This window comes from Lacerta agilis, chromosome 8 (assembly GCF_009819535.1).
Source record: "Lacerta agilis isolate rLacAgi1 chromosome 8, rLacAgi1.pri, whole genome shotgun sequence".
NCBI lineage: Eukaryota > Metazoa > Chordata > Lepidosauria > Squamata > Lacertidae > Lacerta > Lacerta agilis.
The window spans coordinates 17,712,750-17,739,946 of record NC_046319.1 but is presented as its reverse complement, the minus strand read 5'-3'; the positions used below and the strand labels follow the sequence as shown (position 1 = coordinate 17,739,946).

Here is a 27,197-nt window from a genome sequence, read left to right as displayed (position 1 = left end):
GATGTACCCACAATACTACACAATTTAGCAGATGTAGGAGTCTTGTTAGGGATTAGTACCCTCACATAGAAGTTAGGGGGCTTTAACCCTTTTGTTTTATGCAGATGTTCCAACCTGGGTGGGACAGGGGTGGCATGCCTGCAATTTGCTTTAGAAGAAAAACTTCCGTTGGCGGGAAAAGTTTCCATTGGTGCAATGCAAACAGCAAGGATTTACTCAGGGCTACTGTGGGGTGATAAAAGTTTAAATGTGACCAATGTTTTTAATTAAAACCAAGAAAGGAGCAAAGACACGTACCAGCCAGGCATAAACACTAGGGGGCATGAAGCAGGGCCAGAGAGAGGGTGTTGCTTAGGGAAAGGGTGTGTGGCTAGGTGAGACTTTTGAGGGCCAGTTAGGGAGGCTTGAAGGACCACATTCTGCCTCCAGGCCTGAAGTTCTTCACCATGGTTGTATACCCTCTAATTCAGCTTTCAAGTTGACTTGCATAATAGATATGTAAATCAAGAAAATCTTTAATAAAAATATTTTTTAAAAAAACCAGTATGAAGTAATAGCTATTAAAAAAAACAAAAAAGAAACTACAGCCCAATTAAACAGTGTGTAAGTAAACAGTAGCACAGTTGCCAATAAGAAGTGCTTGTGGACAGTTGATACTAATTATGGTTAAAAGCTTATGCAAATAGGACTGATTTTTTTTTTAAAAAAAATCACAGTAATAGTGCTGGATAAATCTGCCTTAATTCCAGAGCTAGGGCTATATATGGAAAGACTGTAATACTTGCTGTTATCCTGCAAAATGTTGCACACTTTTTATTAACCCCTTAAATAGTCTAAAGCAATGCTTAATTTACTGACAGGTATAACTAGATTCTGAAGAGCATTTTTTGTTTCCTTTTTAGATAAACCAAAATCTTGAAGGAGAAGTCACATTTTTATCTCAGATCGGCTCCTTCTCAATCCCACTCAAGTGTTCAACCAAGAAGTGTGTGGTGAGTCCAATACCTATCCTTGAATCTTTGGATGAGACAGCCCTGTTTCAGGAAATAGGAATGAAAGTAAATATATTAGCAAGTAGAGGGAGGGAAACTGGTTGCATTCTCTTTCCTTTTTAATCCAGCAAATCCACACACCATTTATTCTGAAGTAAACCCAATTTCTGCATATGTTTTGGTGACTTTTCTGTGGAACTGCAACCCAAGTCACTTGTGACTTGCCTGTTGTGCCGAGTTATAAAATGCTGAAATAATAAAAGCAACACTTAACATTTTGTCTAGCATTTTACAAGTGTTCCAAGTACCTTAAATTCATTATCCAGTTGCAGCAAAAGTTGGTAGCTACTGGTACTGTTAGGGCAGAAGACAGCCAACAGTAGGCGGAGCCAGAGTGAAGACTGTCAGAGCCAGTCCATTCATTGGCACCTTCCTCCGAGGAGCTGAATGTCCCCTCACAGGACCTCACTCGTTCTGAGGTGCAGGAAGCACAACAAACAAGAGGCTTTGGAACAGAGGAGGGGTGCCCATCTTCCGACCAGAGGGCTGGCCCACTAAGAACCTTCGTGTATCTGAAGAAGTGTGCATGCACACGAAAGCTCATACCAAGAACAAACACAGTTGGTCTCTAAGGTGCTACTGAAAATAATTTTCTATTTTGTAAGAACCTAAAGTTATCCACAAAGTGGGGGGCAGAGCCCAGGAAAGGTAGTGTGGGGGCATAGTCTTAAAAAGATTCAATCTGCTGTTAAACTTTATTGGAGCAAGTTGTTTCCTTGGTGCAAGAATTCAAGATTTCATATAACTTAAGTAGGGAGGAGATATATCTGGCCTTAAGAAGAATTAGACCAGTCCCAAGCCCTGGCTGTGGCTGAGCTGTTGGTGACCACAGGGCTGTAGAGCACCACCGTTGCTCAGCTTCAGGAGGGGATGAAGTGGTCCTGGAACACTTGGGCTGCTCTATCCTGAGGGTGCCCACCACTGTGCCAAGCCCAGTACTGTCTCCTGGTGAGATTTCCTGAAGTCTGAGGCTTGTGTTTCAGAATGCTTGGCTCCACCCCCCCCCCCCCCCCTTATTAGCTTTCTTTAAGAAAGCTGCTGCCTTGCAACTCTAATCAGGTCAGCATAGCAGCACTCCAAAGCAGGAACAGCTGTTGTCTCCATAGCTACAATGAGTGGAGCCTTGGCACTCCTACACACACCAGTCTGTTGGTATGGAGAGAGTTCCAAGTGGGAGACCATGGAGTAACAGAGAAGTACCCATTTTCGGGTGATAGGTTTGGCTCTTTAAGAGTCTCTAGTTCTCCAACATGGAGCATAGGAGAGGTGGACAAAAGACAAAAGCTCAGAAGGCCTCAGTTCACCACCGCCTCTGTTGAAGTAAGTGTTGGTGGCAAGGGGTGGGGGAACATAAAAGGAGAGATTCCTGGATGCCAAGATCCAGGTTTGGGGCAAGTACTCTTTGGTAAAGTGCAAGTAGATAAATAGGTACCGCTCCGGCGGGAAGGTAAACGCCGTTTCCATGTGCTGCTGTGGTTCGCCAGAAGCAGTTAGTCATGCTGGCCACATGACCTGGAAGCTGTCTGCGGACAAACGCCGGTTCCCTCAGCCTATAGAGCGAGATGAGCGCCACAACCCTAGAGTCGTCCGTGACTGGACCTAACAGTCAGGGGTACCTTTACCTTAACCTTTTACTCTTTGGTAAGAAAATCCCAGCAGATATTTAAAATCACAAAATATAAAACATAGGAAAGCATGGAAATGTAGGCTGTTAGACCTATAAAATGTGCTCTTCTTAGTTCCTTCCAAAATTCCCCTCTTCCACTAGCATAAGAAAAGGCCACACGCTTTAAAAATGTTCTACTTATGAACTCTTCAAAGGTCAGATTCATGTGCTTTTTCCATACAGCAATCAGAAAATTTGCACAGGCATTAAAACCTGGCTTAGTTACAGTGGCGAAAGTTCTTAAATTATTGGTATAGGAACTCAAGAGAGGCTGGTTAGAGCCATATTGTCCAAGCTTGGAGCAACCAGATCATACCTCTTTAGGTTCTGAGCTTCTCAGGTAGACAGAGGCCTGGCAGGACAGCTTACTCTACGGCATTAACCCCTCACTAATCAGACTTAACCACTCAAGAACCTTGCCCAAGAAGGGGAGACTGGCAACTGACTGGTAATTACCGTATTTTTTGGTATAAAAGACACCCCCGTGTATAAGATGCCCCCTATTTTGTGGGACTCAGATTTAAGAAAATGGGGGGAGATGACCCCGTGTATAAGACGCCCCCTAATTTTTGACATAATTTTTTAGGGGGGAAACCTAGTCTTATACATGGAAAAATACGGTACTTAGATTTTCTGAATCCAGGGAGGGTTTCCTGAGGAGTGCTTTTACCACTGCCTCCTTCAAGCAGGCAGGTATCACCCACTCTTGCAGTAAGGCAATAATCACCTCCCTCATCCATCTGGCTGTCCCTTCCTTGCTAGTTTTATCAACCAAGAGGGGCAGTGGTCCAGAGCGCAAGTGGTTGCTATGACCGATCCAAGCACCTTGTCCGCATCCTCAAGCCTTATTGTTTAAACTCATCCAACATAACAGGACTAGACTCTGGACATCTCTCAAGCGTCATCTGCTTTATCAGTGGAGTCAAGGTCCAAGCAGATGCAATTGATTTTATCCTCAAAATGCTTAGCAAACAAGTAACAGCAAACTACTGTTAGTTTTGTCACCTCCTTTAGGCCAGACTTTAAAAGGACCCGCACTACCTGGAAAAGCTGTGCTGAACAGCACAGTGAGGATGCAATGGAGGTAGCAAAGTATGCCTTCTTTTCTGCCTTCACTGCCACTAGGTTGGCTCGATGATAAGTCCTCACCAGTGTTTGACTTCATTTAACTGGAGTTTTCCTCCACTCACATTCAAGCCGTCTCCCTTGAAAAGGGCCTGAAAAGAATTGACTTTAAAGCTTCAGAGCAGGGAAAACGACTCTTGACCTGGCAGTGAAAGGAGTATGTTGTAAAACCTGACATTCCACACAATTGGTGCCATTACTGAAAGGGACCTGCTTTGCATAGCACCACCTGGAGGAAAGCCTCAGAAAAACTGCAGAGAACAGGGTGGTCCCAAGCACACACAAGTTCTCTGTTTTAAATTTTAAATAATATGTATTGCTATAGTGCTTTTTCTTTTTAAGACTACAGGTGCCAGTGCTGCAAAAACACATGTAGGTGGTTCCATTTAAAAATGCACTTGAGTATAATGCTCAAAGACAACAACTTCAGATAATTTGTTCCTAAAATTAGCTGTGCAGTGGAAAACAACAGCATCTTGAAATCTAACCAACAGCTTGCAATAAAAGTTTATGAACCTTTTGTTTGTTTATTTATTTATCGCTGATACATTGTTGGGAGCCTTTCGAGAATTTGATCAAGCCAGCTATTCAAGGCGAAAAGACGTCAACGCATTATTTTTAGGCATCGGACGCACAGTTCCATCAAGGACAGTCGCTCTTATTAAACATAGATGCTTAAACAAGTTCCTTGTAGAACCAAGGACATGATTAGTTCCACAACATGTGCTTGCTATCAAGGCATTGCAACTTAGCAGCATTTTAATTCTTCAAAGGCAAATTGTGGGAAACCAGTAAAGGGGTAATTTTGCTCCAGCTTCTGCTGTGTATTTATTTATTTATATCCCACCTTTTACTCCAAGGAGCTCAAAGTGATGCACATGTTTCTCCTCCACCCCATTTTAATCTCCGTAACAACCCTGTGAAGTAAATTAAGCTGAGTCTATGTAGTGCATTGCTGCTTGTTCCTTCCGCAGATGCCTAAGTTCTGAGCCGTCCTACTAGTTTTGCTGAGTGAGGCCTGCTGAGTGGACCTCTGTCCCAAAGACAAGCCTGTTAGTGCATCACTGCACCCAAGGCCTCAAATTGATAGGAGCAGTCTGATGTTTATTCCAGTGTAAATGTGTTCTGTGCTGCTTTCTGACCACAGAAGGACCTCAGGACTATTCAAGAGTTAGACAGCCATCTCAGAGGACAATGTTAGCAAATGGCCACTGTGAGAAAAGGGTTGTCCTAATCCAGCAGGGCTCTCCTTATGCATTTAGGATTTTGTGGGGTGTGTGTGTGTGTGTGTGTGTGTGTGTGTGTGTGTGTGTTTTCCCTTATCATGGATGTTTCATAAATAATTTCTTTACCATCAAATAAACCATGACAAGTATTCAACGCTTGGGCGAGAATCACTTCTTGCTGGCTCTCCATGGCAATCAGCATTGCCAAGTTTAGAAATGTGCCCCCTGACTTAGCAGCAAATTGGCAGGAAATGAATTGCTTAATAAATCGGTTAGCTGGATCTCTTATTTGTCACTAAATGTCAAAACTGAGCAGCACAACAAACATGCCTAAATACTAAAATAGCTGAATTATGAATATAGTTAATGCCCCATTCCAGAAGGCGTATTCACTGAGGCAGAAGCTCGGAGGATGATGCATTGGGGACAAGTAGCAGACCTGATACCCAAATACTGTACAAAGTTGATTAAAAAAGCATTATCTTTACTGTACCATGGAAGGTGCAGTAATATTCTGTCCTATGCTCACCAAATGGATAGAGACATTTTGTCAGGGAACTGTCCCCGATGCAGTGCAAGGTGGTGGAAGGGCTCTCCGGATGCTACAGAGAGCCCCAGTCCCACCTTGCCAGCAGCACCTCCTCTGGTAGCGAAAAGAGCGGCGAGACGTCCAGCAAGGAGGGGCAGAGTTCACAGGGGAAAGGGAGTAGCGGCTCTGGGGATGCAAGAGACCCAACACTCCCCCAGTCCCGAGGGCGATACAGGGGGAACGCAATTTCCGCCGCCCCAAAGACGTCGTAGGGTGAAATGAAAGGATGGAAGGCGGGGTTTTCGTATACCGAAATTCTTTTGTTGGGGCCAGAACCGGAAGGGGCCATTCCCGGATTCTGACACTGCTTGATACAGACATGAACTTTTAAGCTCTGCACTGTATATAGTTTGCACAGTAAAATCATTAAAGCAAACAGCAGAGTCCTGGCTACTTACTCATGAGCAACTAACCGAGAACCTTACACATTTGTATGACTGTACAGTTGTGGAATGTAGAAGTAATTAGTGCAGGATGGGTTCATCATATTGGAGAGGTCCTGTAACCTCAGTGGGTGATAGAGTGTTAATATTCATATTTGATAAATGATTCAGTGAGTTGTTCATTTACATTAAAAAGCCGCCTCTAACTTGATGTACCTAGTAGAAGCATTGATTTAATTTAGAGATTAAACTTGGACTCGTGGTTTTATCAAGATTTAGTATTAACCCAATTGTGTATGAGAGATGTTGGGTTGTATCCTAGTAAGTCCTTCTCGGAGTAGACTCACTGAACTTCCTGGGCCTTAATCCTGGCTCTGAGTAGGATGAACACTGAGTGCAATCTGTAGATTTAGATGGGGTTTGTTTAATGGTTTACATTCTTTAAAATTTGATTTCATTTTTCTTTTTGTAAAAAATAATAATATAAAAATCATTGATTTATAAATCTGCTGTAGCTTCCATGCAACAGTCAAGGGGAAAAGATCCCACTGTGACATTGCCTTTTGAAGCGGCAATAAGGATTTTAAGGTCTTGTGCTTGAAATGGTAGCCGTTCATTTAACTGACATTACTGCCTATCTAGGACAGTAGTAATTATGTTTCCTCCCCCTCTCCCTCTCTCTTCAGCTGGCACTAGATAAAGAGCTCATTGACTTTGGCACTCATGTGGTGGGAGAGACAATTTCACGGACCATCACCTTGACGAACTGTGGCGCCTTGGGAACAAGATTCCAGCTCCGCAAAGCAGCTGACAAAACACACACTGCAATGGTGCAACATACTGTGACTGCACCACCTTCCATCGACAAAACAGTCTTTGTAAGCCCTCCTCACTTGAGAGTTCCAAGCAACATAGATCGGCAGATCTCAAACTAGTCATTGATAGGTGCTCCCTTCCCAGAGAGATCTGATTGTCATTTCTCTTAAGCCTGCTTGGAAGCAGGAATCCTTTCCTGATGAGTTTGCAATTCAGAGTTTGTTCTCTATTCCTTTTGCTCTGGATTGGCTTCCTAATAGGATCCAAGAGTCTAGCCCAGTGATGTTATTTCCCCCCAGCCTAAAGTTGCTACTAGAAATACGAAAACTTAAAGCAAGCTTAATGGTTCTATGATTGCTTTTCATGCAAGACTTTTAAGGAAGGAAAGAAAGAAAGCATTCTGATAAGATTTCTTGTGGGATGGGGTGAGGTACAGACTGAACAAAGGGATAGAGGAGAAACATGTTTCGTTTGCATTTTAATAGAAACATACCAAACTTCCTGAACTATTCATCAAAGTGAAACACAGTTATTGCTTGAAAATTTGCACTGCTTTGAATTTTTGGTGCATCTGCCCAACCAAAAAATGTTTACAAAAAACCCCCAAAATGCTCATATTATGGAAAATGATGTACAAAACCACATTATATTGAGGTAATTGGTCTGCAAAAATTGCTTATATGTAGCAAATGCATACAAACTTTGTGCGAACTTTTAAAAAATTAGCAAACTCAGGAAATGCGGGTAGCTGAACTGAATTGCGAAAATGAGAAACTGAAATGAACATATTTCTCTGCACATGCCTTGGTTGTTACAGTTTTATCAAATCAAGGTGTGTGTTTTCCCCAGGAACCTTTTTTAGGATAAGCCAGTGAACGCTTTGATGACTAACTTAAATGGAGCAGAGAGCAGGCAGTTACCACAACCATAAACATCAAGCCCCTTGATCATCATGAGCACTATTAGCCCTCTTTCATTTTGGAACAAATGAAAAATTGCTCTAAACTGAGACTCCTACGTTCCCCATTTGTGCCATTCAGAGATTAGGGCAGTTTACTTTACTCTAGTATGGCAGCAACACTGAGGTCAGTGGCTGCTTCTGCTCGTTGACCATATATCCCTCCAGAGTTTCCTGGCTATTAAGTTCTTCAAGAGTATTTGTCTCCCCCCTCCCCTCCAAAAAATTCCCTGGTATTATGCAATATATGGTGCAGTGTTTGAGGGGAAATGGCCCTGGAACTCTTGATACAGAAGGCAAGGTTTTATATAGCACTGACATTTCCTTTCATATTCTCTGTGGAGGCCGCCCCAAGCTCAGTCTTCGCCAGCCAGTCCCCACCTGCCTGCCTGCCTCTTTACATATAAACAACCTTCTCGTATCTCTTATATCTCTTATCTTCTATCATATATAGCTTATATACCTCTTATCTCTCATCTCTCTTATTTCTTATCTTTTATATTGTCATTTCCTTGCTTATCTCATCTGTTATCTTGTCTATATTATCTCATATATCTTATCTATTTCTCAATCTCTTATCAATCCCTTCATGATGACTGTGTCCCACCCCCTCCGTCAGTGGCAGCCTGTCTCTGGGAATCGAAAGTGGGGAAAGTGCTGCTGTGCTCAAGTCCTGCTTGCACAACTTTGACTGAACCCCTAAAAATTGGGCTTTCCTCCTCCCTAAAAAAGGTCAACAACTTTGAACTGAACCCCCCAAAAGGGGGTAGATCACTGCCAGTCTTTGTGAGTAGATCGCAGTCTCTTGGGAGTTGGCCACCCCTGCCATAACACATCTGCTTGGCCAGTGTGAGAACAGGATGTTGGACTAGATGAGTCACTGGCCACTGGCCTGATCAAGCAGGTTTTTCTGGTGTTCTCATGTGGATGGTCCTGTTCTGTGGCTACTGATGTTTTTTTCCCTTCAGAATCAAAAGGCTAAGTAGCTGTCCAGGAAATAGCCCTATATGGAGTCCAGACTGATCAGATACTGTGTTGGGAGTCAGTGTGGTGTAATGGTTAGAGAGTCACACTAGAAGCTGGTGAGACCAGGGTTCAAATACCTTTGTTGTTGTTGTTCAGTCGTTTAGTCGTGTCCGATTCTTCGTGACCCCATGGACCAGAGCACACCAGGCACTCCTGTCTTCCACTGCTTCCCCCAGTTTGGTCAGACTCAAGAACATTGTCCAACCATCTCGTCCTCTGTCGTCCCCTTCTCCTTGTGCCCTCCATCTTTCCCAACATCAGGATCTTTTCCAGGGAGTCTTCTCTTCTCATGAGGTGGTCAAAGTATTGGAGCCTCAGCTTCAGGATCTGTCCTTCCAGTGAACACTCAGGACTGATTTCCTTAAGAATGGATAGGTTTGATCTTCTTGTAGTTCATGGGACTCTCAAGAGTCTCCTCCAGCACCATAATTCAAAAGCATCAATTCTTCGGCGATCAGCCTTCTTTATGGTCCAGCTCTCACTTCCATACATCGCTACTGGGAAAACCATAGCTTTCACTATACGGACCTTTGTTGGCAAGGTGATGTCTCTGCTTTTTAAGATGCTGTCTAGGTTTGTCATTGCTTTTCTCCCAAGAAGCAGACGTCTTTTAATTTCGTGACTGCTGTCACCATCTGCAGTGATCATGGATCCCAAGAAAGTAAAATCTCTCACTGCCTCCATTTCTTCCCCTTCTATTTGCCAGGAGGTGATGGGACCAGTGGCCATTATCTTAGTTTTTTTATGTTGAGCTTCAGACCATATTTTGCGCTCTCCTTTTTAAAAGGTTCTTTAATTCCTCCTCACTTGCTGTCATCAAGTTTGTGTCTTCAGCTTATCTGAAGTTGTTGATATTTATTCCAGCAATCTTAATTCCGGCTTGGGATTCATCCAGTCCAGCCTTTCGCATGATGAATTCTGCATATAAGTTAAATAAGCAGGGAGACAATATACAGCCTTGTCATACTCCTTTCCCAATTTTGAACCAATCAGTTGTTCCATATTCAGTTCTAACTGTAGCTTCTTGTCCCACATAGAGATTTCTCAGGAGACAGATGAGGTGATCAGGCACTCCCATTTCTTTAAGAACTTGCCATAGTTTGATGTGGTTGACACAGTCAAATGCTTTTGCGTAGTCAATGAAGCAGAAGTAGATGCTTTTCTGGAACTCTCTAGCTTTCTCCATAATCCAGCGCATGTTCGCAATTTGGTCTCTGGTTCCTCTGCCCCTTCGAAATCCAGCTTGCACTTCTGGGAGTTCTCGGTCCACATACTGCTTAAGCCTACCTTGTAGAATTTTAAGTATAACCCTACTCAACCATAAAGCTTACTGATCATTTGTTTATTATTTTTATTTCATTTATACTGTTATTTATTGTTTGTAAGCAGCTTTGAGATTCATCTGAAGGAAAAGCAGCATAGAAATACGATAAATCAAATCAAATCTTAGTTCATCTGAAAATAATTGGAATTCGTAAACCCAAGACCTTTCTGTATATCTCCCAATTAGCTTTGTCCTCCTGTGGTCGAAACAACAACTGGGATTAAGAAAGACAGCAACTTTAGTATGTGGGGCTTCACTGGCGAGAAGGAAACGGTTTCTCTTAACCGCTCTGAAGAGGTTATTCACCACACCCCTCTGCCTGACAATTTTGGTAAGGTTTCTGGTTTAAGGGGTTTAAGGTAAATTCCAAGAGTATAAGTAAAAGTATATGTAGAAAAACATCTCTTGCAGATACTGTTTGTACCTGGTTTGTTTTTGTTTTAAAAAAAGCTCCCTTCCTTCAAAACTTGGCTTGTTCAAGAGTTCTGAAGAAATCAAAATCATGCTCTCCATTTTGTGACATTTGTGTTAGCTGCCTAATAACATTACTGTAATACCCTACTATGGATTTTGGATTCCCCCCCCATCTGCATGGACCTGCAAGGAGAGAAAATGATAGCTTGGAAGAGGGGCTAAAACAGCAGTGGGGAATCCTTTTCAGCCCAAGGACAGCATTCCCAACCTTCTGGGGTCACTTGGTCCTCTAATGACAAAGAATTATCCAGGAGCACCACAAGGTGCGTATTCCTGCAACCCTGTCCTGAGCAGGCAATGGCAGTTTTCCCTCAAGTACAAAACCTCCAAGGATTTCTTCCCACAGATACAGAATCCTTATCATTGTTCTCCTTGAAATTATCTGCAACACCCACCTCTCAAAAAGCGAGAACCATGTGACAAGTTTATTTTTACAACCTGCAATTTTATGAACAAAGTGACACAATGATAAATTGCGTAAGTTTCTCTCCCCAGCTTTTAAATGTTTCAAAAGCGTCATCGAGTTTATTTATTTTGGAGAAAATAAAGCCATTCAGTTTGGAAATATTTGCTCCCCCATTTTTTGTCCTTATCAAATTCTGCCTGTGCCACAGTTGCCCTGCTGTGCTGCTTTTCAACAAAACCCTAGTCTGTGGGCTTTGAACTGTACAGCTAAAACAAGTTGCCAGTGCAATACAGCAGCAATAGCTGTGGCGGCTGGTCCCTGTTGGGACTGGTAGGGCAGAAGGCAGGGAGACCCAACAGTAGGGTGAGCCAGATCCAATCACACACACAGCAAAGACCAATGACAGGCAGAGCCAATTAATAATTACAATTGTGTCCTCGGCCTCCTCCCAGCTGAATTCCCTAGGGGAAAACTGAGACTAAGGGGAAGGAAGGTGATGTGCAATGCCACTCCCATGAACTGGCTTTAAGAAGGCAGGCACGTGGGACCTGGCTGAGGGCAGACTGCGATTGGCAGGGCAGTGCCCCGTTCACCCTAATGAATCAGTCTTCAGCAACCATCAGGGTCCTGGACACAGCTCTAGTGGAAAGTCCAATTCTGACTAGAATCATCTGCTGCTACAGTTTCTTGCCACCCTTACCTCCCCTGCTTTCACCCTTTGGGCCCAATTCATTTGCAGGCTTGGAGAGGACAAGCAGTACTTGCACACCTTTATAATATGTTTTTCATTTGCCCACTATCTCTCATAACTCTTGGGGTGGTGAAAGCAATGGCGGGGGGGGGGGGAGAGACAGTAACTGCCACCTATCCCAAAAACTCACTCTCATTTATTGTTCATGAATGCTAGGATGTTAACTGAGACATTTTGCAAACACCATATAACACCTCTACTGAGAGGGCTTCACTGGTGGCCAATACGCTACCAAAGACAGTGCAGCATTTTTATGTCAGCCCTACATGACTTGGGACAGGTTGCCAAAGAGACCTCCTTGCCCCATAGATTGCTGCAACTATGCTTTTTGTATACACTAGGAACTGGGCTTTTGGTGTTGCAGCACCAGCCCTTTGGAAGCAGTTTCTAGAAGTCAGAAAGGAACAGCTGGAGTATTCCATGATTGCCAAGAGAAATCACTCATCCCATCAACTTCCTCTACAAAACACCAACAAGGAGCAAACATGCTTTAGATAATTTTGCAGAGCTCAGGAGGCTGTTGGTTCTAGTATCATTGTCTGAAGAGTCATGTTTCGTTTTATAGCAGTGGTGAGGAACCTATGGCCCACCAGATGTTTGACTCCAACTCCCATCAGCTCCTGCCACAAATGGCCAATAAGGATGGTGGGAGTTGTAGTCTAACAGTATCTGGGGGACCACACATGCTATATAGGAGGCAGGCAGAACTCCAACCCTGACCAGCAACATAGGGATGGTGGGAGTTATAGTCCAACAGCATCAGGAAAACCACAGGTTCTCCAACTCTGAACCAACCCTGACACTGCTTTGTCATCTGAGGCCATTCTCGTGTACCCTTCTCAGTGGTTGCTCCTGTTAGTCGAATTTTTCCTCTAGGGAGGCACAGCTGGCACCATCTGTTTTAGGCAGCAGGCAAAAGCACTTTTGTTCTCCCAGGCATTTGGATCTTCACTTTCTGCTATTCTTTTAGTGAGTTGGGGTTGAGTTAGATCTGCATATTATATAATGTTATCGGTGAACATTTCAGGGTCTTTGTTTCCCCCATTGTTTTTCCATTTGTTTTTAATGTCTGATTTTAACAAGCCACTTTGAGTTGGATTTTAGAGGCAGGAGGCGGAGACAAATAAATAAACATGGTTAGTAATATTATAGGGTTTCCTCATTTGTCTACCTTTTAGAGCAACTTGATACTTCTGACACGGACATTGCTGGGGAAAGCCTACAAATCCCTTCAGCTGAGAGACCTCTGGGACAGCAGTCTAGGGAAGAAGTACTTGAGATCACAGTGGGCAAGGTAATGCATTGATAGAGAAACTGTAGGTTGTAGCTTAACAAAGTCCTACCCAGAGTAGACCAATTTGAATTAATGGGCCTAATTAGTCACACCTGCTAATTTCAGTGAGTCTACTAGGTTGGACTAACATCAGATATAACCCTGTGAGCTTATTGGTGAATGGAAAGGCTCTTCAATACCTTAGGAGAGATAGCTTCATGTAGTTTATTTTATTTTAGGGGTGCTTTCCCCTAGTGCAGTGTTTTTCAACCACTGTTCCGTGGCACACTAGTGTGCCGCGAGATGTTGCCTGGTGTGCCGTGGGGAAAATTGAAAAATTCAAGAGAATTACTTTATATTTGGTCAATATAGGCACAGAGTTAAATTTTTTAACATTTTCTAATGATGGTGTGCCTCGTGATTTTTTTCATGAAACAAGTGTGCCTTTGCCCAAAAAAGGTTGAAAAACACTGCCCTAGTGGACTGTGCCAATAAGCAGCTCAGAATAAGAAAGGTTATCTCAACAACTTGAACAAGGAAAAACATTTTAAAAGCAGTTACAGTCAAAATACATTCTTATATCCAATGATCATGAGGATGCCAGAAACAGTGTCCTTCAGCCACCAGATGGCTTGGTAAACAGGAATGTTTTCAAATTCCTCCTGAAGCTTAATAATGATGGAGACAGACACACTTCACTAGGGAGAGTGTTTACCCCCCACCCAAAGAACCCTGGGAATGGTAGTTTGTAACGGGTACTGGGAATTGTTGCTCTGTGGGGGTAAACTATAGTTCCTAGGAAGGTGGGAAATATGCTTTAAATATATGGTGTGTATGCAACTTAAACATGGATGAGAAAAGATGCAGAGTGAAGATAAAAAGGAAGTGAAAGTTAGCAATAATCGCAAACCATTTTTAGAAAGTTGAGCTGTCGTTACTCTTCATTTTTGCTTATTATCCAGGTTTCTGAAGGTGATATTGGACCGTTCAGCTCTGTCAAACTTCAGATTATGTTCACCCCAGCAATTCCTGGGGCTGTGCAGGCTGATTTCGAGATTACCTTTGACAACCCGGACTGCAAACCAGTGAGTAGTTATAGCTCTGAGCCTTATGTTTGCTTTTTGTGCTGGTGCTAGGATGTGCTATGGAATGGATGGAGGGCTTTTCAGCAAAGGGGCCACATTTTCTTATGGGGAACTTTCCAGAGTCCACATTCCCAGGGAGGGTTTGGCCAGGCACACACTGGGCAAACAAAAAGTATTATCACACTTCAAAGAAACATTCCAGCCATGGAAAATCACTAGGGGAGGGTGCAAAGCAAGGCTGGTGATGGATGTGGCATGGGGAGGCATGGCTGTAGAAGAATTTGATCAGGACAAAATGGTTTGAAACCCTCTTCTGGAAGGTCCAGAAGTATACACCTGACAGGCCCACATATGCACCCAGCAGGTCTGGGAAGCTGGGTTGCTGCCAAACAGCAGTAAAACATGGTTAGCAGTGTGGAAGTGGCAGGTGAAAAGAGCAATATAGGAAGCTGTATTACATCAAGCCAGGGCATATAGTGTCACATGATCAACACTGACTGGCAGGAGCTCTCCTTGGAGGATTCTTTCCCAGCCCTACCTGGAGATGCCCAGGAGTCAAACTGGGACCTTCTGCCACAAAAGGTGCTTAACTTGTTCCCCACTGCCCACCATTCCACCACCCCCACCCTTGCAACATCATCTTCTAGTCCCCACAGATGTTCTTTTCTCCTGATGTGGCAAAGGCATATTCAGAAACCTGAGTGAGGGAAAGGGTTTTCAAGGAGTAAGCATTAAGCATCCAGCCACCTCTTCTCCAGAGCAAACAGCTGCAGTATTGTAGCTGTTTGGCAGAGGTCTAGGGCCCCAGATTAGGGCAATTTCACGCTGTCACTATTTTCTTTTTCTTTTTTTTGAAAGTATTTTTATTCATTTTAAAAGAAATAATGATACAAATACAACAATATAAACAATACGATAGCACTCTGCTCTCCTGCAGTTGCCAGCAACTGGTATTCAGAAGCATTACTGCTTCTAACCATGGAGGCAGTGTCTGATAGCCTCTGATAGCCTTGTCGTCCATCCTCTTTTCAAGCTATCCAAGTTGGTGGCCATCACTGCCTCCTGTGATACAATATTAATTCATTCATTTATCACACGCACACACCCCACACACTTTTCAGATAAATGAGAGAGCTGGCATCAACAGCTAAACTGGAAAGAAATGGTCACTCCCTTGGGCTTAGGAACTAAAAAGACACACCAGAAAAGGAGAGTGAAGAGAAAAGGTAGAAGAGGGCATCCCTATCCAGGTTCCTATTGAAGTGAGTGCTTTTTGAAACAAGGTGGTTGCTCCCTAAGCTGATTAGAGTTTCAAAGCACCCTACCCAGCAGCTTAGGAAACTGGCTTTCCAAATGTTGTTGTACTCTAGCTCCCATCAGCCCCAGCCAGTGTTGCCAAAGGTCAGGTAAGGAAGATATCTGGAGGGCCACAAACATTCCCCATCCCTAGACTAAGCAAACATATCTGCCACTCTCATATGTGATTTGGGCTTCCAAGAGTTTGGGGAAAGAGTTTGAACCTGAACGCTTGGGGCAGCAATTGTTTTTTCAGCATACAAGACCATGTTGCCCATGAAACTTTACATTTGTTCGTGTTCAGTTGTCCTTCAGTGTCACTGCTGTTTCTGTGGCTGTGCCGGTGTGGGTGCCCAATCCAAACGTTGACCTCAAAATCTGCATGTATGACAGGCTTTATCAGGACTGCATCATCATCCAAAGCAGGTGTGTGGCCCAGGAATGCATCCACTTCCAGGTTCTTCCACAGGTTGACTGATTCTTAAATTTGCCCTCATTTATTAGCTTTTGCTGCAATCATATCCACATTTACTTGGGAGGAAGTCTAAATTAACTCAATGAAACTTACGGTAGTTTGAGCAGACATGAGTAGGATTGCATTGTTGGTTTTGTTAATCTGCCATTATTTGTTTAAAGCTGGAAACTCGATTGTGTTCCCAAGTACACTTTTATTCTGCTGGGATGAAGGTCTATCACAATGGGTATTGGCGCCACCTGTCATCCAATGCACACAAAGCTGTAGTAGGTAGGCGGGGCTTAGTCCTCCTCAACCTCAGTCTGTTTTCTGCCTTCCTTGGAGGTGGTCACCTTGGGTGGCCAGCCTTCAACCCCACAGCCTCCCAGCCCTACCCCATGATTAAGGGCCTCTTCTGCACACCTTATCATTATTTGCTCTCTCCTCAAATGCAGGCAAAGGCCTGTTGACCCTTTCCTTCCCAATGTAAACAGCAGCAGAGCTTTGGGCAGGCAGCTCATTTACATTAGCCTTTGTTGGGTCGTTCACATGACATGTGTCAGAAGCAGCTCTGGGGTCCATATTAAAGGAAGTGATGGGGAAGCTGTGCTGGTTGCCGATCATCATTAACTTCAATGGATCTATTCTGACTAGGGTTACATCCATTGCTAATCCTATTCAGAGTAGATCCATTGAAATTAATGATGATGACTAATTTAGGTACATTCCTTTAATGGGTCTACTCTGAGTAGGATTTGGCTACAACCAAGTTCTTTAATTTTGTAGAAATTAAGCAGGTTTTGTTGTTGTTGTTAAGGGATGGGGCTTCTTAACCCTCTCTCTTTTTCATTTTTTCTGTATATATTCAAACTATTAAAAGTAAATTATTATTTTTTAAAAAGCAGGGCAGGTGGTCCAGAATTAGACTGGCTCTGGATATTTGTATTCTATTTAGCTGTTCTACGAATACTGGTTATCGACAGTAACAAAGTAATTAATTGATTAGCTGTTATATGCCCTTGGCCCATGTTTTTATATTGTAGTTTCATAGGGATATAAGATCTTATTTATCTCCACAGGACTTTTACACATGGAAATTTCAAAAGAAAAAAGTTTAGGTTTTTGTTTCTTGGCAGACAAGCACCATCCCACTTGTAGGCCATTGAAGCTCAATTTTTGCTTTTTAGAAATGGTTCTGTCATCTCCCCTGACCAGCCATTGCTGACGCCGACGCCACTTTTTTTAATCCATGGATTTTGCTAGCTAGATGTTGAGTCTTGCTATTTTTAACTTGCTCCTCTTTATCACTATTTCACATTCTAGTTAAATGCAAGCAAATACAATCGAATGGTATTTATTTTTCTCTTTTTTCTTTTCTTTCTTTTCTTTTCCTTTTTTTTACTATTTTTGTTGGAAACAGATACATCCTAAACTCCTTACTAGAATTAGACCCCACTGAGATTCTTCACAGTTGGAAGGAAATGAATAAAGCTGCTATCTCAGAAATTCAGCTTACAAGTGTGACAAACGTCAAGTTATGTAAGAGACTTTCCTGGTTCTAGATAACACCCACTACCAGGAAAGGGATTATAAGTATAGTGGCAGAGTATCTTTGCTATCAGATCCATTTGCTTCATCCTCACAATGCAAATCCAAGGTTTTGAGGTGTTTCCAATAGAAAACTGTCAAGTTGCTTAGCCCCAAACCTGAGCTGCTTTTCATAATTTTTTTAAACCAAATATCAATCATTTTTTGTTTTCTTTGTATGGTGTTCAGGATCCTGCACAGATCAGAACCTCTCCTGCTAATTGCTCCTTAAATGAGAAGTTTTTGCTGTCTTAAAATATAGGCTATTTAATTTCTGAGCTCATTCCCTTTCCAAAGTTAAAACACTCTGGAAATTGTAGCTCTCTATGAGGGTCTCCTAACAACTCTCAGAACCCTTAACGAACTACAGCTCCCAGAATTCTTTGGGGGAAGAAACCATGACTGTTGAAAGTGGTATCATAGTGCTTTAAATGCAGGGTGTGAATGTGGCATGAGAGAAGCCAAAATTAACATATTCACCTATCATTGTGTATTTGGGCAATGCGAGAAGAAATGGTAGCTGATGTAGTCAGATTTGTCAGTAGAGGTGGCCAGAGCATCCAATGTCACGCTAACTCAGATGTTCCTCTTCTCTTTGCAGAGCAAAAAGTGCCTTGCGATTGAAGTTTGAAGTTTGCAAGGAACTTGCCAACCACATGGAGCTGCTTCCAAAGACGGGCTACATTCAAGCTCATTCATCCTTTAGTGTGCAGCTGAAGTTTCTGCCAAGGTAGACCTTAGCCATCCATGGCCAGGTGTCTCAATTCTATTTAAATGCTAATTTTTATTATTTTTATATTTATTAACTTTACACACCACCATTTGTCCATACATAGCATACTATCTATACAACATAAAATTCTGAATGGTTATATAAATACAACTATGGCAATAAAAAATACATTATGAAATGCATATTCTTATAACAGCAGCAAGATAAAAAATAAAGAAGAAAATCCACAGCAGGGTATCTAAAATACAAAGCAGTACACAAATACAGAACCTTTTCTCTATCCAAAGGCAGTTCTTATCCTGCCCCGCCTTCCACATAAATCCCACTAGGAGCTTTCCTTTCCTCCCTTAGTCTCCTATCCTGGGAGATCTTTATTTCCTTGCTCTGCCTGGGATCCTTCCATCATCTATTTGCCTTTTTCATGTGGGTGCAGTCATTGGCCCCTAATGACATCCCACTTCTACAGCTCCCAAAGCAGCCTACAAAAATTTCAGAACAATGCAGACCATGGAAATGGGAACAGAAGGTAGCAGCAAGACAGTTTCATAATGGGTCACACAGGGTATGAGAGAATAAAACCATCCTGAGATGTTATTGAAAGGAGAAGAGAGATGGTGTCAAGTGGAAATCTCTTGGGATGGAGTTATCTAGCCATGACATCACTATGGGGCCTCTGGAGATATATCTGTGTACTGGTAGGTCCATACCAGAGATGGTGGCCCTTCAGATATCCTGGTCCCAAACTGTTGTTCTAGATCAGTGGTCCTAGATCAGTGGTAGAGCGTCTGTTTGCATACAGAGGATCCTGTGTTCAATCCTCAACATCTCCAGGTAGGGCTGGGAATATTCCTATTCTGAAACCCTGGAGAGCTACTGCTGCTCAGTGTGGACAATACTGAGCTAGATAGACCCAAGTATAAGGCAACTTCCACTATCTTAAGGTTGTTGTTACTATATTTCATTTCTATCTTACCTTTCCTCCAAGGAGCTCAATGTAACATATATGATACTTTCTCCACTTTTAGCCTCACAACAACCTGGTGAGGCAGGTTAGGCTGAGTGGCAGTGAGAGGACCAAGATTACACAGTGATAGGGAAATGCTTTGATGAGTGTGGGATGAATGACTGACTAATGGGAAGATGTGTAAACACCCCGTAAGCAAATCAGAATGAATGCAGGACAAATGCTCAGTGATGTAGAACCACCTGACAAGAATATCAGAAAGAATGCTCACTATAAGCCCAGACATAGTGTAATCTCTGCGTAAGCGTTTGTGGAAGCATATCACGATGAATAGTCAATAAATAGGTAGTCTGTGCCCCCCCATCAAGGACTCATAGGATTGTACTGTTGGTGTGTAACTGTGTGACCTTAACTAAGGGTTTATTATTATTATTAATGTATTTATGTATTTATTTCTTTATACCCCGCCCATCTGGCTGGGTTTCCCCAGCTACTCTGGGCGGCTTCCAACAAAATATTAAAATACAATAGTGTGTCAAACATTAAAAGCTTCCCTAAACAGGGCTGCCTTCAGATGTCTTCTAAAAGTATGGTAGTTGTTTTTCTCTCTGACATCTGGTGGGAGGGCGTTCCACAGGGCGGGTGTCACTACCAAGAAGGCCCTCTGCTTGGTTCCCTGTAACTTGGCTTCTTGCAGCGAGGGAACTGCCAGAAGGCCCTCTGCGCTGGACTTCAGTGTCCATGTGGAACAATGGGGGTGGAGACGCTCCTTCAGGTATACTGGGGAAAGGGAAGATGTGATAACTTTCCTGTGCTCAGCTTAATTGTAAGAAAAGATTAATCACCAGTTCATCCAACAATAGCATTTAAACAGCACAGATGTGAACTATGCAGCATGCTATTTAAATATTGTCAGCGGTTTGCCCTACGTTAAGGAATACACTTCTGACTACCATGTAGTTTAAAAGGTTTATTGGCCTTTCCCACCATGCCTCTTTCCCCCACTTTTTGAACATATTTAGGAGTATCCAGAAAAGAAATTGACTTGGATTACATTCCTACTATGCAATGATGGCTGCCAACTTGAATGGCTTTAAAAGAGTATTAGACAAATTCATAGAGGATAAGGCTGTCAATGTCTACTCACCCTGAAGGCTATGCTCTGCTGCCACTGTTGGAGGCAGTAATGCCTTTGAATACCAGTTGCCTATGAATACCACCAACTTTGACATTGTGTCCCAAAGGACCGTGGAGTAAGTTCCAGGGGAGGAGAAGCAGGTGGCTACTAGCCATGATGGCTATGTTCTCACTTCCCTGTCATAGGAAGTAATACCTCTGAATACCAGTTGCTGGGAAATACAAGACGGAAGAGGGCTCTTCATCAGTTCCTGCTTGCAGACTTCCCATTGAGACATCCAGCTGACCACTGTGAGAACAGGATGTGGGATTAGATGGGCCTTCAGCCTGATTCAGCAGGGCTCTACTTCTGTTCTTACAACATACAGATTTAGTGTACGGCCTCTTTTTCAGACTATGCATGGAAAAGGTCCTTCTATCTGCAGTTTTCCAGTCCCTGGGCTAAAGGCCATCAGGTCACAGGGTTGGGAAGGATTTTCCCTGAGTCTTTAGAGAACCACAGAACTACATAGACCAAGATGAAAGCAGCATCAGCATCTATTATTTGCATTCTGGTGAAATAAATTACCAGAGCACTTTTTTGCAGTAGAGCCTTAAGAAATGCAAACACTGCATGTCTCTGTGCAGAATTAAATTCTTATCCCATTATAGAAATAGAGTTACCATTATTATGACAGTTTCCAGTCCCTAAACTTCAAATGTTGTGAAACACTGCTATAGTTTTGTCAAGTGGATAGAGGCGACACAGCTTGGATTTAAAATGTTAATCTGCATTTCGGGGGGGGGGACTGGGGGAAAGCTTCAAAGGAGATTTGATGAGATTAAGGAGGTTCTGACTCATGAAATAAGCCCCAGACTGGTTCACCAAGCAGAGATCGGATAAAAGGGGATGGGGTACATGAAAGTCAGAGCGGGGTTACAGGGAGGGCTTACACAAGTTTGGTGTTGAAAATGTTAACCCAAGGCCATTTTAATGGAAATGCTAGACTGGCTCTGATGGCTCATGCTTTGCATGAAAAAGGTCTCAGGTTCAATCCCCAGATGAACTACAACACCCATAATCCCCGACCACTCCCAAACCACTGGCCATGCTTGCTAGTTCTGATAGGAATTGTGATTCAGGAACATTTGGAGGGTCAAAGGTCCCCCACACCTGCTGTATGAGATGGTTTTCCATGTCCCTGTGTCCATCACACCACATCACCTAAGTGTCATCCATTTGAAGATACTTTTTAGTCACTGCCTTGCTTCGCTGAATTTCTGATTGGGTGTTAGTGTGTGCAGTTGTAACCACCTGCTTCCCTTTGTGTTTATGTGTCTAAGTATCAATGTGCAATTTGTATATGGTCTTTGTATCCATCCAGTTTCTCAGCAGATGCCAAACCTGTGGTTGCAACTGACCACTTGTTGGCTCTGCCATCACTCCATGTCAACTAAATGTGTGATCTAGAAACACCTCTGGCACTCACCACATGGCTGCCCATTGCAATAGGGGAAAGATCAGTAGCAATGGGCTTGGAGAAACCTATCTGCCATCAATAATTTTCTCATGAAGGAAACCCTGAGAAGCTTCTGAGGGGTTCCAAAAGATGGGCTTTTGTTCACAGGGGTTGTTTGGGAGGAAAAATTCTAGCAGAAACCTGAGTTTCATGAATGAATCCTTGCTCTCTTCTGAAAAAAACATACAATGGCTTTTGTGACAATGCTTGACTACAAAAGAGGACAACTTGATATAATTGTTGCAGTTTTCTAATCTGAAAGATGCCCTTTTGATATGCAAAATTTGTCTTTTTTCTCAAGAATATTGCATAATTTGCTAGCTGAAGGTGTTCATTTAATGGCTGGCTTGAAAATAGGTTGTCGTAAACTATTATATTCTAAGCGTTGTCTCCAACTAAGTGTTGCTCAGAGCAAGTTAGTCATGGCCATGAATTTCAGTGAGTCTGCTCTGAGTAGGAGAAAATCATAAATCCGTTGCCAATCATTTCTTCAAAAAAGGATTTCAAATGTATTGACATGACTCGGTATGGCAATTTTGTATTGTATACTGATTGTTTACTCAGTTTCTCTCCCTCTCTTTTATAAATATTGTTTTATCATCTTACAGAATATTGTTTTCCTTGATTTGATTTTGATAGTCTAACAATATTACAGTTACTCCAGACAAAAATTTTGTCAACATATACTGGGCAACTCATTAAATAATTTTTCCCTTTGGAATCTATTTTGAGGTTACCTCCTCCTTTTTAAATTTGAAAACCATACATCTACAACATTTTCACAGCATTGCCTCCACTTTTTATATTATAAAAGGAGGGAAACCAAATCTATATGACCTTGTACCGTCTCACTAGCGACCCATTTTTTCAAAGCAAAGACTCCAAGACAGAACACCGTCTCCCTGGAGACAAAATGGGAAAAATCACTCTGTGTTATAGGACCCAGAGATTATAAATAGGATGGGGGTTCTAAAAACGATACATTGTTTGTACTAATTTGGCTCAAAATTGCAAACGAGGCTTGCGCTAGGCAAGAAGCTCTGGCAAGCGAAACCCTACACATCCCCTCTCCGTGGTGGGTAATCAGACAGACGGAGATGGTCTTTAAGACTCTCCTTGCAGCCTGCTCTTATTTCAGTATCTGTGTGGTATTGCCTTCCTATTGATACTGACTCATAAGAGCTGGTAATTAATTAACGTCAATGTCAAAAGGAACAGATTGCCCAAGATGGGTGGCTCATCTGTGCTCCTGGCTACAGCTGGGGCCGAGGAAGCTTGCATACTGATTACCGAGCAAGTTTCTAAAGCCCTATTTATAGTCGTCAATATTTTGCTAGGAAAAGAGCAATATATTGGTTAATACTTTCTTAAAACGCTGGTAAATACAACATGGCCCCATAATCAGCTCCCTTTAGTAATGCAAGCCGAAAACACTTATGAGAGCATTAATGGGAATTACACGCAAAGAAACAGAGGCCAAGACCCTTTCATGTGCTTTGCAGTTCCCACATGGAATTGGTACTTAAAAATACACTGTTGCACGAAACAAGCCTAGATTTTACACTATCTACATTGCAGGAATCAGTTGCTATCAGTTCAGCGATTTGATGCAGTATTGGGTGGGGGAAGTTGTTTAAGGTTTTGAAAGAGGTAGGCAATTATTAACGTCATTTGCATGATCTAAACACTTAATGCGAAACTTTTCTATGAGCATTTGTATCTGGGTGAAATACATTTCAAGCCTGTACTGTAGGGCTAGGGAACATTTGACCCTCCAGATGTAGTTGGACTCTAATTCCAACCAGCCCCAGCCAGCACACCTAATGGTTGGGAATGATGAGAGTTGTAGTCCAGCATCTGGTGGGCCAAAGTTTCCCCTGGAAGCATATTTCCAGGTAGCATTACTTGCAGAGGTTCAGCAGACATTCTTCAAGCACATGTACCTCATTTTGTTTGAGCTGAAAGAGCCCCAAACAGCTTCTCAAGGACTGTCCCCATCTTCTTGTAAGGTTTGGCTACATGCAGCTAACAGGACAAAAGTCAGCCATGTTAAAAGGCTTTCATAATGATTTCCATCAGAACAAGAGCACAAGAAATCAGCAGGTGGAAGAAGCCCTTATCGCTCATGTTTTCATTCATCACTGAATAATTAGGTTATAATTATTGAATAGTTTTCAATCTGGATTTCACCCCAAATGCCTAAAAACCATTGGGCAATATTAGACACCTCTCTTTAGGTCTCCATACTCAGATACTTCAAGAAGAAAATCTATGTTGTGGAAATGAAGGACATCTTCAATCCCTCAAAGCAAATATTCCTCTGCTTTTCCTTCCTCTTGTTCACACCATCAAAGTCTGTCCAAGGTTTCTCATTGCCTCTCTCAGCAATGAAGAGCTTAAACCCATCCCTAGTGTCTGATTCCTTCTGCTTGGTCTTCTTGGCTCTTTAAAGAGTATGTGATACTTTGCTGTTTCAGGCACTCTCTTCGAGAAGATGCAAGGAAGTACTTTGATGTAAAAACAAGAGTTCTGGAAGTCCCAATGACAGTCATGGTTTCAGATCAGGTTGGTGGTGCAAGATTCAACTGCTTGCTGTTAGAGAATAAGGGAAGATTGTGTCCTGCTCGGGCAGGATGAGAGCCTGCTGGGTGTGCTCCAGGTCTGAGAGAAATGGTTTGAGTAGCATAATATCCATCCGTGGTAGGAAACAGAGAACCAAGTACAGCTGAGGTGGGGAGCCTCAGGTCTGGAAGGCAAATGTGCCCACCCCATGATGCGGGCTTCTATATCTGACCCTCAAGACTTTAGGCTATGCTCACTGTCCCCAGATCATCCCTCTTTGCTGACCTAGTCTGTACCCTTCTTCAAGGGCATGGCTGGAATGTGTCCTTGAGATATAATAATGTTTCTTGCTTGCCTGGATGTTGCATGGGAAAATGTGTATGCAGGAACTTCTGAGTTTGGCATGACTCGAATGTGGCCTACTGTAGGAAGGTGAGAGGCACATCAGTTTCCCCTGCCTGTAGCCCCACCCACTTTGGCACTGACCTCCACCCACCCATTGAAGGTTACCCATAAATGAATGTAGCTCCTCAGCTAAAAAATGTTCCTCACCCATGAAGTAAAGTCATACCTTGGGTTGTGAATGTGATCTGTGCAGGAGGCACGTTTGCAACCCGCAGCCCCACATCTGCGCATGCATGTGACACGATTTGGCACTTCTGCACATGCGTGTGACATCATTTTGTGCTTCTGCACATGCACGAGCGCCGAAACCCAGAAGTAACCCATTCCGGTACTTCTGGGTTTGGTGTGGTTCACAACCCAAAAATGTGTAACCCACAGCGTTCGTAACCCAAGGTATGACTATACAGGGATTGAGTCAGAATGGTTTTCTTCAGAACCTAGGAGAGCTCCCCAGGCCAGCAGGAGTTGCCTTGAAGGGATACAAAGTCTAGGACTGTAACCTAAAGCACAGTGTTCAGTTTAAATTTTTTTATATACAATATATGATATTTATTAAATTTTCCATTTTAACAATCCAATCAAACCACATCATATATTCCATATTATACATATTATTCAATAATCAAACAGTCCAAATATTATGCCAAATTATAAAATTTTCAGGGGGACTTCACCATGTTCTGAGGTTGGGGGAGATCTGATCATCTCATACTTCTACTGCTTTTCATAATCATTCCCGATAGTTCCCATAAGTCATTCTGATGTTTTCAGTTTTATTTTTTTAATGTATATGTTTCTCTTGATGCGTCTCTCTCATAGCATATCTACAAGGTGGACACATTGTTTTAGTGGTAATTCTTTCTGTCTAGGGATCTCTGGGAATTGCACTTTAAATAGTAAGGATGGGAAGAGATCTCTTAACAAAATTATTGGAACAATAAACTTGAGTTGACTCAATGTCACCCAGTGAGCTCCATATTTGAATGGAGATTTGGATCTGAATCTCTTCTGTCCTAATTCAATCATTACACCACAACACAACGTGTGTTCTTGTTTCAGAGTAAGCCAGTTGAATTTACTGTCCATGCAATCGTTACAACCTCAGATTTGGAGATCAGACCAACTGAAGTGGATTTTGGATTTTGCTCTATCTACGAAGCTGTCAAAACAACAATCACACTAACAAACAAAGCCATCCTTCCCCAGGAATTTGGATTCGTGGAAGTCCCAGAGGTAAATACCTTCTTCTCAGTTTCTAACACAATAAATATTCCATGAAGTTTTGTAATGAAGGAGAGAATTGCACCCAAATGATTACTATCAGAGCTGCCTATATCTCATTTTAAATAAAATCTGTTCCATGAACAGCTTACTTCTATAACGTGCATAAATTATCAAACTAAGCAAATGTATATCATTTATTGTGTCTTGCATAATATATTCTAACATGTTAATTCATTCTGGTTTTGCACATTATGGAAAAGTGGCAAGGAGCTATGTTCGTTTCACCCACACTTTCAAAGTATACCATTTTATAGCCATGAGGGCTAGGAACTTGCCTCTTTTAAAAATGGAGATTTTCAACATAATTGTCTTCCCAGTACTGCACTCTAGTGTCTTCTGTACTCCTCTCAGAATATATGCAAACACACAGCCCTGATCATCACAATATGCATGGGCTAGGACCAAATGAATATCTGTTCCTGATAAGTGTATTATTAGGCAATGTATTTCCCCTGTTTCCATTTGATCTATAGTGCATCTTTTTCCTTTTCCTTTTGGTATCTTCTCAATACTGTACATTTATTTTTTCTCTTTTACTCCCTTTCTTTTAAAAAATTATTTTTATTGAAAGGTTTTCCCATAAGTAACAAAAGTACATGCAGTGTCTTTGTTTTTATATCGTGAGAAGATGAATGAGTGTGATTTTTTTCCTTCCACTTACAGAGTTGGGTTCGGGGGATCCAAATTGGGAGGGTTTAGAATAAGAAGGTTAGTTTCGGGAGGGTTATCATTTGGATCATGGCTAGTTTGTCTGAGAGAGTGATGCATTTTTATCTTCTTCTGAAAGTTTGTAGAAATTCAGCCCAATGATGGATTTGGAATGCTCCTGCCCCTTGAAAAGTTGCAGCTGGACATAATCTTCAGTGCCCAGCGGGCAAAGGAATACAGCTTTGAGCTGACTTGCAAGACTGAAATCAACAGGTGCACGCAGAGTTTCAAGCCATTCAAGGGTTCTGCCAATGAGGCAGGATAACCAGGTTTGATCCCCCAGGCTGATTCAGGTTTGCCTCAAACAGCCAAAAAAAGAAGCAGTTAGTGGGAAGGAGGTGATGGCCAACCTATACCTGTTTACTGCTTTGGGGGTGGGGTGCTTGCATTCTTGAATTCTGCATGCACATGCAC

General features: G+C 42.4%; 1 protein-coding gene across 1 annotated transcript in view; it reads left to right on the top strand.

Annotated features, from left to right (window-relative positions):
* CFAP74 (cilia and flagella associated protein 74) overlaps positions 1 to 27,197 on the top strand; it is a 78,773-nt gene that overhangs the window by 31,465 nt on the left and 20,111 nt on the right. The window contains exons 16-25 of the mRNA XM_033156943.1: positions 903 to 992; positions 6,728 to 6,919; positions 10,352 to 10,496; positions 12,975 to 13,090; positions 14,032 to 14,154; positions 15,755 to 15,876; positions 18,093 to 18,221; positions 24,302 to 24,389; positions 25,851 to 26,024; positions 26,863 to 26,996. Of these exons, the coding sequence (XP_033012834.1) occupies positions 903 to 992; positions 6,728 to 6,919; positions 10,352 to 10,496; positions 12,975 to 13,090; positions 14,032 to 14,154; positions 15,755 to 15,876; positions 18,093 to 18,221; positions 24,302 to 24,389; positions 25,851 to 26,024; positions 26,863 to 26,996 (1,313 nt within the window). The remainder of the gene's footprint in view (positions 1 to 902; positions 993 to 6,727; positions 6,920 to 10,351; positions 10,497 to 12,974; positions 13,091 to 14,031; positions 14,155 to 15,754; positions 15,877 to 18,092; positions 18,222 to 24,301; positions 24,390 to 25,850; positions 26,025 to 26,862; positions 26,997 to 27,197) is intronic.